Raw genomic sequence first — 13,116 nt, forward strand, 5'->3', positions numbered from 1 at the left:
TCAAATGAATTATAACATGTAACAAGCCATGTAGACATGAACTGACAGTACCAAGCTTGACAAGTTATTATAGCAAGTATTTAATTGGAAAGACATTCTGGGTTTCACTCCTTTACTGAATGCAGGTATTAACCACTAGATGCTACCGTTGCTCCTATAAAATAGGTCCAGTCTGTGTCTTGGTCGGTCCATGAAAACCCACAAACCTTCAACAGATTTCCCCATGGTGTATGGAAATATTGATATCGTGTTGAACAAAAAGTATAAATGCAGACAAATCCTTGTACTCAAATCCTTTATAAACTATCTTGATCACACACAACACCTTAAGGTCCATTTCCATCTTGGAAGTACATAAAAGGCTTTACGGTCACCTCTCATGGGTCCACCTGCTCTTTTTGTGACAAAAATAAGTCCTGTCAGACCTGAAGAGCTGGCATAGCTGACACTGACTGGAGGTGTTTCAGTGTATGCATAAGCAATGGAAGGAGCTTAGTGTTGCACATTGTACCTCTGCAACACCAGCAAAAATTTTTCTGAAAATTTAGGGCATGGTGATGGTGGGGTTGCATACGTGTAAATGAGCCCTCACTGCTTGACGTTGTACTGTCCATGACTTTCTGGGACCCAGCAACCCCCAACTGTTTGCAAGGAGCTGGGGGAGAAGGAGTGGGCGATAGCATTCCATGACTCATATGGAAAACTGAGGCACTCATAATACTAATTTTTAGCACCATGGCAAAGGCTTTCTCACAGCCTTCCTGCTTGGCTTGTTGCCTGCTAGTAGCTTGGTGAATACAGACCCATGATCTGCCACCTTGTTTCTCACAGAACATCTCAGGCGGTGTTTATGTGCCTGGACACATTGCCAGGGCTGTTGTTTTTAGTGGTGACAGCTGGAGTGAATACATATGTGTGCCTGGTACCTAGTGCCTTACTGCTTGGCCATTATAAATGCTCCAGCCTGTGTGTGCATAGGGAGGAAATTAACGATGGGCTGCTTTGGAAAGAATGCTCAGCCCTGGGGAAGCTAGAGGGTGTGTTTCCTGAGCCTGATGCTCACACATCTCAAAAACACAAAGAGCAGTCAGCCTGCCTGCTGCATGTGGTGGAGGCACAAGGAAAAACTGAAATTTACGTCAGTAAGTGACCTCTTCATAGCTAAAGACCATACAGAGCAAGCTTTTTCTTTGCATGGGCAAAGTAATTTCTGGGGTTTTTTTTGAAAAAGGCTTGAATTTTATGTCTCACTGTTCCCTTACTTTTGCTAGCATCACACAATACCAGCTTCCACACTCCTCCTGCCTTGACATATATGTCTGACAAGTCATGTAAAGTGATAGACAGTCCCACAGACCTAGCTACAAAATGGGTGGTTTTGCTGCCAAACAATTAAACGTATGCTACTGGATCTTCAGTGACTTGGATGTATTTCAGTGAAATGACAAACGGATGTGAGGAACTATTTATGGCTTTCTCTGGAGATGTGCATCTTGCACAATTAAATTAGGAATGCACGTAAGTGTGGAGGGTATGAGGGAGATCTTAAACTTCAGAATTAAAGCTGTTCCTATAGGCACAGTGTCCTGGACGTTTAAATTCCTCGTCGGTCATCCTTGGCTGTGAACAGTGCACTTACCCTGAGGTCGGTAGGGGAAGGACGCAATGGCCCAGCATCTTGGAGCTCGTGATAGTAGTAATACACTCAAGCTGTGGGAATCCACGCCACAGGAAAAGACATGGTCAGGGAGGGCTACAGGTCTTGGCTGCGAAGTTGTTAGCTGTGCGGGGCCGGGAAGCAGGGTAGAGCAGGGGCCGAGCAGACGGCTTCTCTCCTCCTAGAACTGCACCCCTGACCTGCCTTTCCATGACCACCCTTCGGATGAGAAACCGGGGCAGGATGGTCCCACACGGCGTCCCCTGGCCGCCCTCGGGCGATGTGAGGCTTGCGGCCGCAGTTGAGCCTCCGGTTTCTCCCGACGAGGCGGCGGCAGCGGGGCGCACCGGGGCCAAGCGGCGCGACCAGGGCACCCCCGCCCCACCGCCCGGCGGGCAGGCGGCCCCGGCCCCGGCCCCGGCGGTGGAGCGGGGCGCCGGAGCGTGGCGGGGCCGCGGCGCGGGGGATCCGCGAGCGGCTCCGAAAAAAATCGTTTCCTTCCGGAGCGGCGGCGGCGGCCGCCACTTCCCCGGCGCGGCTCGGGCACCGGCGGCGGCGCCCTCCGGGGTGAGGCGCTCGGAAGCCACGGAGGGAACCGGCTCAGCGGCGAGAGCGGAGCGGGGGCCGCCGCTGCCGTGTGGAGGAGGCAGAGCGGTGGGAGGGGCGGGGAGGGACCAGCCGCCGCGGTGACAAGGTGCCAGCGGAGCGGAGGGGCCGCTGCTAGTGCTCCGCCGCCCTCCCGCCCGGAGAAGTTTGGCTCGGGGGCAGCGCAGCCGCCCGGGCCGCCGCGGCGGGGCACGGAGGCGCGCCGGCAGTCGCCGCTCCCGGGGCCGCCGCGGGACGGGGGTCGCCGCCGGCGGGAGGCCGCGGTGGACGCCGGTGGCGGCGGCGGCAGCAGCGGCGCTCCGGCGGCCGCCCCGCCCGCGCCATGGCAGCGCGGCCCCGAAGACCTTGGCTGAGCGTGGTGCTGGGGCTGGTGTTGGGCTTCACCGCCGCCTCCTGGCTTATCGCCCCCAGAGTGGCCGAGCTGAGCGAGAAGAAGAGGCGCGGCGCGAGCCTCTGTTCCTACTACGGCCGTTCGGCAGGGCCGGGGGCGGCCGGGGACGCGGCGGCTCTGGGCGAGCAGCACGCGGAGGCAGCGGCGGTGCTGGGCGGCACGAGTTTCAGGAGCAACCCCTGGGAGCTGCCGGCGGCGGCGGCGGAGGGCACGGTTTCCAACCCCGCCGCCGGTGGGGACGGGGAGCCGGAGGAAGAGGAGGAAGGCGGCGAGAAGCGGAGCGGCCGGCCCGGCAGCAGCCACAACGGGAGCGGGGACTGGGGGGGGGGCCCGGGCTGCGCCAAGCCCCGCAACTTCCTCTACGTGGGGGTGATGACGGCCCAGAAGTACCTGGGCAGCCGGGCGGTGGCGGCGCAGCGGACGTGGGCGCCCTCGGTGCCGGGCCGCGTGGAGTTCTTTTCCAGCCAGGGCTCCGCCGCGCCCCCCGGGCTGCCCCCGCTGCCCGTCGTCGCCCTGCCCGGCGTGGACGACTCCTACCCGCCGCAGAAGAAGTCCTTCATGATGATCAAGTACATGCATGACCACTACCTGGACAAGTACGAGTGGTTCATGCGGGCGGACGACGACGTCTACATTAAAGGTGACTGGGGAGCTCCCAGCCGCTGGCGGGAGGGAGGGGGGCGGTGGCCGAGGGGCCCGGCGGGCTCCCCCGGAGGTGGGAAGAGTCGGTTCCCGCCCGGGGCGGGGGGCGCGCAGAGGCTGCCTCGATCCATCCCCCGCCCGGACGGCGTTTGCTGCCAGCCCCCGGCGCTGCGGCCCCGGTGAGAGCGCCGATGTGCCCCAGCGGGGCCGGGACGCCTCTGGGCAGGCCGAGGCCCCTTGAGGGACTGGGGCGGCGGGTCGGACCAGGGCGGGAAAGGTGAGCGGCCGCTGCGTGGGCTCCCGGTGCTGCGGCCCTGCGGGGCGGGTTCAGCTGTGCGCTGGCGGAGAGAGCCCGGCCCGGCCCGGCCCGGGGGGCGGTGAGGCTGGGCGTGGGCAGGGGAGCGGCGCGGGGTGCCGGCCCCACGGCCCGCCGCCATCGGCTGCGCAGCGTGAGGGTCTCGGTATCGCCTTGTCCCGCCGCCCGTACGCAGGCGGCCGGCGGCGGCTCGGCCCGGCGGCTTCGGTTCGGTGCTCCTCGGAAATGGTGTTTCCAGCACTAGCGGTTCTGCGCTGGCTCGCCGACGCTCGCGACGCGACGCTGAGGAGACGCGGCCTCCGAAGGCCACTTGGAAGGCTGTTTGTTCTCCTTTGCAGCGTGTGTCCCTGGAAACTCCTCGCCCTATTCCCGTGCGAGTTGTATAGCAATTAGGAAATGATGTTCTGCAGCCCTCTTTCCTTTGGTCCGCGCTTGTTGCAGCCGTCACCCGTGCAGTGTCCTGTTCTTAGGGAAGAAAGAGGCTGAAGATGTAAGGCTGTGAGCGTGGTTGCTCACACTGTTGCTGGCACTTTAAGTGGAGGTAATCCTGGACATCCCTATTTGTCAGTTGATTTTGCTTGAGTTGTTTAATGGGCTGCTTGCTTGTCAGCTGTCTGTGAAATACTCGCACACGCACACACGTATATATATTTATATATATATGTATGTATTCGGCTGCAGACATAAAAGTTGTCAGTGTTTTCTTTGGGCACATTTTCGAGTTGTAATGAACCTGTCTTTGAGTGGCTCCAAGGTTCTGAGCTAAACCTACCCAGAAACTTTTAATTTCAAGTAGAACTGAAATCACAATTTCTTAAATAGGTAGGAAGTTTGAAGAAGTGTGTAGACATTGTAGCACTGGAAGTACTTTGGAAGGAGCCCAAATTTTACCTTGTTCCTACAATGGCTCTGTAATAAAACACATTTGTCTTGATTAATTTAGATTTGCTCAGGTCTTTTCAAAAATTAATCCTGTTAAAATAATATCCCTCCCCTTCCTCCCCAGCCTGGAACTATATTGTCAGATTGTCCTAGCAAGGGAGTGCTTTCCATCACTAAGGGCTGAACAGAACGGGATTCAATGGTAAAATGAAGTTGTTACCATATTCTGGCTTTTGGCTGAATGAAAACGTCCTTGTAATATTAATTAATAAAAAAAAAAAAATCTGATGAAGGTAAACTTGTCTAAGATTATTCTCAATTAGGTATAGGATACTGCTTTGGAAATTATTTCCTGTGATAGTCTCAGCTGCCTGTGTTATATTTAAAAAAAACCCTCGAGGTACAGGAAGAGAGATGTCTGGCAAACTAGCCAGAGAAATAACAGTAATCTTTTCTCTTTTTCAGGTGAAAAATTGGAGGAGTTTCTTCGCTCACTGAACAGCAGTAAACCTCTGTATTTGGGACAAACTGGTCTGGGTAATATTGAAGAACTTGGAAAACTTGGGCTGGAGCCTGGAGAAAATTTCTGCATGGGAGGACCAGGAATGATCTTCAGCCGGGAGGTTCTCAGGAGAATGGTGCCACATATAGGTGAATGCCTTCAAGAAATGTACACCACTCATGAAGACGTGGAGGTGGGTAGGTGTGTCCGGAGGTTTGGAGGAACTCAGTGTGTTTGGTCTTATGAGGTAAGTGACAGTGTAAATTGCAATGTGCTGTTTGTTTACAGAGTTTTACATCTTGCAACCTAAGTAGCTGTATCTGCAGTCTCTTTCCACCATAGTTATGTATTATTGCATGCATCAGAATGTAAACTGCAGAGTGTAAGGAAGGAGAGATGAAAACATTCATGGTGTGTTGCTGCAAGCATATTTATTTCTACTTGTGTCTTTTAATTTTCAACTATGACAGTTACTGCAGCCATGTTGTCAGTACTGCTATGCTAGAAGTTGCTAAAGCATTGCCTTGAGTGTTTCTACATAAAGGATGCTGCTGTGTTTTACATATGCTGTTCAGGCTGGATCTTTTTAAGAACTTGTTTTTGGCTAAGGATGTGGCATATCTGTTTGTTCTGCCTTTCAGGTTCTTAAAATATGTTGTGGTACTTGAAGAAGAATTGCTTGTATTTTCTTAATTACTCACATGTAATATTTTAGTGGAGATCATCACTGACAAAATCAGAAATAGGGGTGGATTATTTTTTCTTGTACAGAAATGAGATTTGCTACACTGCCTGTGTCTATGATACACTTTTAACAGTGGTTTTCTTAGTGTATAACATACAATGTACACATGCAGTCTAACAAATCTTCCTACGCTGAAGTCATTTTAGGAGCAAAGGATTTGCTCATTCAGTGGTAGCATTTTCTAAAGTAATGAAGAAGTTTTGCAATACCCAAAAAGTCTGCTTGCAATGCCATAACTAAAATTCAGGCCTATTTCTCTGGAAGTATTGTGGTTAGTGGCAAAACTATCTTTGTAGATAAAAATAGACTGAGCATGCAACTGCCAGGAAGGGTAAAGGGTGATAGCTAATATGATGAATATAATTTTAGCTATTTTCACTGGTTCTTTAATACTAATATACTCTTGCCCTTGTGGCACTCCCTCATTAAGCAGGAAAAAAACATTTAAATGGGCCACTGAAAGAGGTTATGTGCTATTAACGACAAAAAACCGGGAAAAATAATTAACTTTGTGGATTAGTGTTTTTTCTGAATGGCTTGGGGAAAGGTATCCATTTTAAAAATGGGTTTGGTAGGCTACAGTGCATGTAAACACATGAATGAAAGCAAATACTGAATAGTTGATACTAACTAGAAAACTTAGAGGTGAAAATCTTACCCTTTTCTTCACAATAGAAAGGTACTTTTAGAGACTGTAGAATAATACACCCATTTTAGTGGTAGAGCAGGGAAGGCTTTTATCATGCTGTAATAGGACACTATTTATTAGCGTAGGACTAGTTGTTCTTAATCAGACTTCCAAACTGCACACTACATTAGCAGCTTAATTTTACACTCTGATGGGTTTGGGCTGTGTCTGTACAAGGTCGTTTTCAAATCCTTATGGGTGTGTGATGCCAGCTGAACTGTATCAGGTAGCAGAATTTTGATTCTGCCTTGATGGTCCTATCTTGGAAGGGGTTTTGATTTTGTTTTTCTGGTTTGTCTTCTTGGGAAGAATTCTGGGTAAGGGAAGAAAACTGATAACATTATCGGTATGGTTGTAATTTATTTTGATGTTGAATGTCAGGAAATCCTGGCTCCAGGCACTGAGCATAAGTGGTATAGAGGAAAAAAAAAAAATCTGTTTGCTTTCTTCAGTTTTGGAGAATGAGTTATGTGACTGCCCAGAAGCTCATCTTTTCATGGTAGAATTGGGGCCTGAAAACAAAATTTTTGGAAAAAATGTATGTTTTTATGGGATCTGGAATAAAGTGGCACCAGTCTTGACTGTCAGTTCCTCTTGAAGTCCCTAGGTCTATATAATAAAGAATGGAAAAAAAGAGAAAAATGGTTTAGGCACTGCAAAAGCAGCTGCTGATTTCTGACCAGTATTTCTGTCTGTTAGAAGAATCTTTGACTCTGTTGCCAGTACAGGAGATGCTTCAGAAGATGCAGATGACTGCTAAGATGACAGCTTAGGATGCTACCCCAGCGTTAAATCTGTGTGGAAGGTAAGGAGCAAAATAGGGTGTCCAGATAGAGAAGTTGCATTTGTGCTTTGGCATAGTTTGTGCAGTGTAGCTGGTTGTTTCAAGCAGCCTGATATTGTATCTGAACAGATTGGTATGTTACAGGTTGGTAAATTAGTTGGTGGCAAGAGGGCATTGAAACTGTTACTGTGTGCTTTTTCATTCCTGCCTTAGATCAGCAACGCTCTCTGTGTGCTAGAAGGGGAATCGCTCCCTCGGATAGATGTGTGCAAAACCTAAGACTGGGGCCAGGACCCTATGCATAGCCAGTTTAACTTTTGTCCTGAAGTTCTCTTGTTGTATGTAAGTATTAAACTGAGTCCTGCTGTGCTACAAGGTTTTTATGAACTTTGTCGCTTTGGGGAGGATGCATTACTTGTATTTAATATCTGTTGCTGAAGACTAATACAAACTGGGAACAATTCCATTAAAATTCATGGAAGCAGAAAAGCTCTAGAAGAGTTGAATTACTGCTGTATCATTTTTTACTGGATTTATTTTCTAAGAAGTGTAGCAGAAGGTCTCTTTTTTTTTGGTGAGGATGAAAGAAATCAAAGAACAGAAAACCTGAAATGCTTGATCTTTCAAGCTCATCTTGCGTAGGTGAGACTGGATGCTTGACAGGATTTATTCTGCTGCCATTTAGAGTTAGCTAGTAAGCTGCTCTAGCTTATATGCATAGTATGCTTGCTGGCAAGGAGAAGGTTACAGCTTTGACTTTTTTTGGGGGGGAGGGGGGCAATATTTTGGTGGGGTTTTTGTCAGAATGAATGAGAAAAGAAGAGGTGTACCAGCCTGCAATGAGCCACTCTTATTCTTAGGGCTTTCTAGAGTTTAATTCTGCCAGATTTGAAACCAGGGATAAAGGCTGAGTCTCCCACATACCAAATGACTTAAGACTGAGGTGATGAGTCTCTCTCTGTCTCTGCTGATGGAGCTCCTCCACTTTAAATAAAGAATTAGTTATTGGGTCGCTGAGAGGGTGAATCTAATAACAGTTTTTAGGGCACTTCTGGAGGAGACATGGAGAGAATGGAGGAGACAAAAACCTGTCCTTGGACTGTGATTTGGCAGTTGCCCTAAGCTAACCTAAATAGTGGCTTTCACTGAAGGGTGGTTGCTCCTTTCCGTTGCTGTCCTGTTCTGCAGGACTTGTGCAGCCCGGTGGTGAGCTGGAGCAGGGGTGGAATCCACTTGAAACCTGAACCTGACCAAAAGTGTTTTCTTCAGCTGAATCAGTACTCAACAGCAAAGCTTTGCTGAGCAGGAACATCATAAGGGAGGAGTGATAACATTCAGCCAGGAATGAAGGGGCCGGAAAGTGTCAAACTACCCTTCTTGGCAGCAGCTTACATTCAAATTGTCTGGAAGCAACAGTTGAACCACAGCCTAAATCTAGTCTATTTCTATGTGCTATGTGAAGAAGTATCTGCTAGAAGCATCATATTTTGCTTGGATCATTTTCTTTCTATGGAAGATCCATCCTTGTTCTGATATATTTTTCAACTGTATCTTGATTTATGCTTCAGTTTCAATGGTGCTGTAATGATTAAGGTGTAATAAACCTGATAAATTTGTCTAAAATATCTCTACAAAGCCTTCTTGTTTTTGTTAGGTGTTAGCAACTTCTGTCTCCCCAAATCAATAACAGTAGAGGTTAAAAAGAGCCTTTTGCTTTCAGAAGCCATATTTCAAGCTAGCATTCTATCTTCCACTAATTTTTAAACCTTGAAATGTTTTTCTTTAAATGAATGAAGATATTAGCTTGATTTTAGTGACTCATACTTGTTTTATTCTTTGCAAACAGAAATATAGTTAAACTGAGATGCTATCTTGTTCCTTGCTTTGCTGTTTAGGAGGGACTTGACTATAGAGGACCATTTGAAAAGAAAGACCAATTGTTTTATTCCCTCCCGCTTCCTTTTTTAATTATGTTTCTGGTTTCAGAAGACCATTTTGTAATTTATAACCTGTTTATAACAGCTCAAATAATGTAGTTCCATTTAGACAAAATGCAGTGCATGAATTAAGTGACTATAACAATTCAAGCAGAAATCAGTGTGGGGTTATAAATACTATCAGAGGAGGTTTTTCTTCAGAAAGTGAAAAGTGACAAATGCAGCATAAAAAGATTTAAAGACCATTTATCAGTGTATTTGAGACATTTATTCTAATGTTAAGTTTGTAAAGGTTTTCTTTTGTAGCCTTTTTTTCCCTTTGTGTGGGAGAAAATATTGTAGAATCAGAATATCTCAAGTTAGAAGCGACACATAAGAATCAAGTCCAAAAGCTGCTACATTGATTTTAAACATAGAAACTACATTTAAACGAAAAACTGCATTCATACAAAACACCCCATATACTTTTGATCTTTTGGAAATGCATATGTTGATATTGAGAGAAGATATTGTACCTTGAACATGCAAGCAGTCCACAGTAATGTCTATATCTGTTTTCCCTTGTTTTGTTGTTTGTTTTTTTTTTTTTAATTTTACAAAATTCTGTGACAACCATAGAATACAGTCTCATTACTATAACTTTTAAAAATAATACAGCTCCCTAATAACCTATTTGTTGTTGATTCCCAGTAGTTACAGTAAATATTACAGGAAATATCCTGGGAAAATGTCTGGATCAAACTTCATGCTCAAAGAGGTTTTCTTTGCAGTGCACTGGTATTGTGATTATCTCTGGAGGTGCTGGAACCATGTTCTGTCTTTCTACAAAATTACTTTTCCTTTTTTATGTCAGTTTTCCTTCCTGATGTATTTTAATTTTTCATTTGAGGCTTTGTCTCTCTTTGGTGAAGGTGTTGGTGGATCACAACTGAACTTTGGGCTGAACACTACAGCAAACAAGCATTAGAGGTATATTTGCCTTTGGTGATGCTAAGATGGTAGTTTGTGCATTTAGGTACTGGAATGATCAGTCTTGAAGCAGCGGTATCCACCCCCACTTCAGCTGTTGGTTTTTGGCAGCTTCATTAATTAGTTACATAAATGCAGACATCGTTTTTAAAGAGCATAGAGCAAGCTATCAGTGACTCTAGAATAGAAACACATGGAAGAGTGGATAATTATGTCTGTAGCAGGCATCTCTGAGAGTATAGGGAGAGGAACCAGATGATCACAGAGGTCTCAGAACTGTTTGCATAAATGACCAGTTACTGATACAGGAGTGTATGTGCTCTCTTAACTATTTGTTATTAATAGCTATCTGATTACAGCAATGTTAAAGGTAATTATCAAACTTTTTTGCTTTAATGTGATCTCACCTGGTTAGAAAAGTGAGTTACATTACCATACTATTATAATACAGTGGTCTCTGTATACACGATACCAAATAAAGTGCAAATCTGGAAATGCATATTCTATTGCAGTAACTGTGGTACTAAAATTTGGTCATTACTCTTGCCCTGTGTGGCTCTGTTTGGTCCTTATCTGAGCTGCCTGCCCTGCTGTGCTGTGCAGACTAACTGCTCCCTCTCCGGTTTTTTAAGTAACTTCCTGCCATTCATTTGCTCTTTTACCTGGGGAGTTTGTGCTGACGGCCCAGGGGTGTTGCCTCCCTTGGGATCATCTATCCTGGGAACACATTGTCTTCTTGCTGCTTCTTGATCCAGTTTGACTGGGACTTGAGGAAGTTCATGGTGAGAAAACAGAGTCATCCCTGCTACTTGCATGTTAATGAGGGTTTTAAGCATTTCCCATGTGGCTCAACAGGACTGCAAGAGTTGGATATCTTTCTTGGGGGTCTTTATTGTGAAGGATTGTCCTGGTTTCAACTCGGATAGAGTTGATTTTCTTCATAGTAGCTGGTATACAGTTGTGGCTTGGATTTAGTATGAGAATAATTTTGACAACACACTGATGTTTTTAGCTGTTGCTAAGTAGTTTTTATACTAAGTCAAGGACTTTTCAGCTTCTCATGCTCTGCCAGCAAGAAGGCTGGAGGGGCATCAGAAGTTAGGGGGAGGGCACAGCCAGGACAGCCGACCCAAACTGGTCAAAGGCATGTTCCATACCATATGATGTCATGCTCAGTATATAAACTGGGGCAGAGCTGGCCAGGGACCGCTGCTTGGGAACTGACTGGGCATTGGTCATCAAGTGGCAAGCAATTGCATTGTGCATCACTTGTTTTGTATATTCTTATTCTATTATTATTATTATTATCATCATCATTATTATTTTCTCCTTTTTTCTGTCCTTTAAACTGTCTTTATCTCAACCCACAAGTTTTACTGTTTTTTTCTGATTCTCTGCACCATCCCACTGGGTGGGGGGAGTGAGCTATCCCTATCGGCTGTGTCATGCTTAGTTGCCAGGTGGGGTTATACTACAACAGAAAATTATCCCAGCCGAAACAGGGACAAGAACTCAGATGATAGTACCGTAGCTATCATGAAGGTCTGTGCCAGTTCACACAAGCCCATGGCAGTGGTCTACTCTGTGATATGTTACATTAGCTGTGGAGCCAAGACCTAAGGGGGCTGTTTCTCAGCCTGGTTAAGAATTAGTTTATCTTAGGTTTCTGGCTTGTTTGCCAATTGGGTGTCCTCTCTTTCCTGCTGTGCTCCAAGAGGAAATACTACTGCTTGTGCCTCTTTCGAGTTTGACAGCTGTGTAGTTCTGAGTCCTGGTGCTGAGTTATCAAGGTGCTGGAAGACTCTGGGAGTGTATTTTCATGTCCATGATGTGAAAAAAGCATGTACATACCTTCTTAATGTATTTTATTCAAAGATGCCAGCAGATACTTATGTGCAGGATTATGTGGGCTAGCTAGCAGCTTTCTAGTCTTGTTTTGAATGTTTGTACATTCTTAAAGGAAATATTCCCAAGGTTTTCCTCTAAGAACAAGCTCTTGTTTGAATTACCAAAGCATCCCACAGACAAGCAAAACAAAAACATTAGGCAAAATTCTTAAATGATTAAAAATGTCTTTAGTTCTGCATATCATCTTTCAATCCATATGAAAATCTAACTCTAAACATGTTCAACTTTCTTCTGATGTTTGCTCTCATTTTACTGGAAGCATTTTCTCAAGATTTGTGCAATTGGTATATTGTAGGTGGTATTTTCACAGAAGTCTAGTGCAGAAGCCTTTGCAAGTGTGTTTAAAAGTAACTTTCAACTTAAGATGATGCAGTTGTGGCACAACTCTTGTTAGGAAACCTCTTATTTAAACCCATCACATCATCACTCTTGACAGTGCCTATCACATTATACAAGGAATAAGCTTGATTTTTAAAGAGACTTACAGATGAAGACCTTGTCCGTTTTAGGGTCATCAGTGGATTCGGTGCTTTAAGTAAGTCCATGAAACAAAGCACAATGAAATCCTGATGGTTTTACTAATGAAATCCTGATGGTTTTACTTTTTACACGTTTATCACAACTTTCTGTATCTTACTTTAAAGTTGAGTAAACCAAACCACATGGGAAGCATTAGTTTCTATAGATATTCCCAGAATTATTTTTATTTTTAAAATTTTGTCTTCCCTAGGTGTTCTGAAATAAATTTCCCTTTCACGTGTACAGATTTGATTGTGGTTATTGGACTCACTTTGACAAAGAGTTTTGTTAAACTGTCCTGCTTGAGCCTTTTTGAAGTGTTCATTGCAGATTGCCAGGTAAATCCAGTATCTAGGGTTTCTCAGAGTGTGTAGTCTTCTCAAAGACACTGATATTTCATAGGTTGTCTCCTCCTGCTCCCTCCCAAACACCACAGTTGATGAGTTTTGTTACTTTTCCTGGACTGTTCTTTGTATCTCTTGCCCCGACTTAGAAAATCTCCCAGAGGTAACTTTTTCCTGACTTTCACTTTACAATTTCCCATCTTTTGATGAGATCAAAAGACGTGCT

General features: G+C 45.7%; 1 protein-coding gene across 2 annotated transcripts in view; it reads left to right on the top strand.

Moving 5' to 3' along the window:
• Positions 1–2,564: 2,564 nt before the first annotated feature.
• CHSY3 (chondroitin sulfate synthase 3) overlaps positions 2,565–13,116 on the top strand; it is a 160,174-nt gene continuing 149,622 nt past the window's right edge. The window contains exons 1-2 of one of the 2 annotated variants that reach the window (XM_074931961.1): positions 2,565–3,294; positions 4,960–5,243. In XM_074931961.1, coding sequence (XP_074788062.1) covers positions 2,586–3,294; positions 4,960–5,243 — 993 coding nt within the window. In that variant the 5' untranslated portion in view covers positions 2,565–2,585. The remainder of the gene's footprint in view (positions 3,295–4,959; positions 5,244–13,116) is intronic. The other variant, XM_074931962.1, reaches the window with a different exon arrangement.

Source organism: Athene noctua, chromosome Z (genome assembly GCF_965140245.1).
Source record: "Athene noctua chromosome Z, bAthNoc1.hap1.1, whole genome shotgun sequence".
Taxonomy (NCBI): Eukaryota; Metazoa; Chordata; class Aves; order Strigiformes; family Strigidae; genus Athene; species Athene noctua.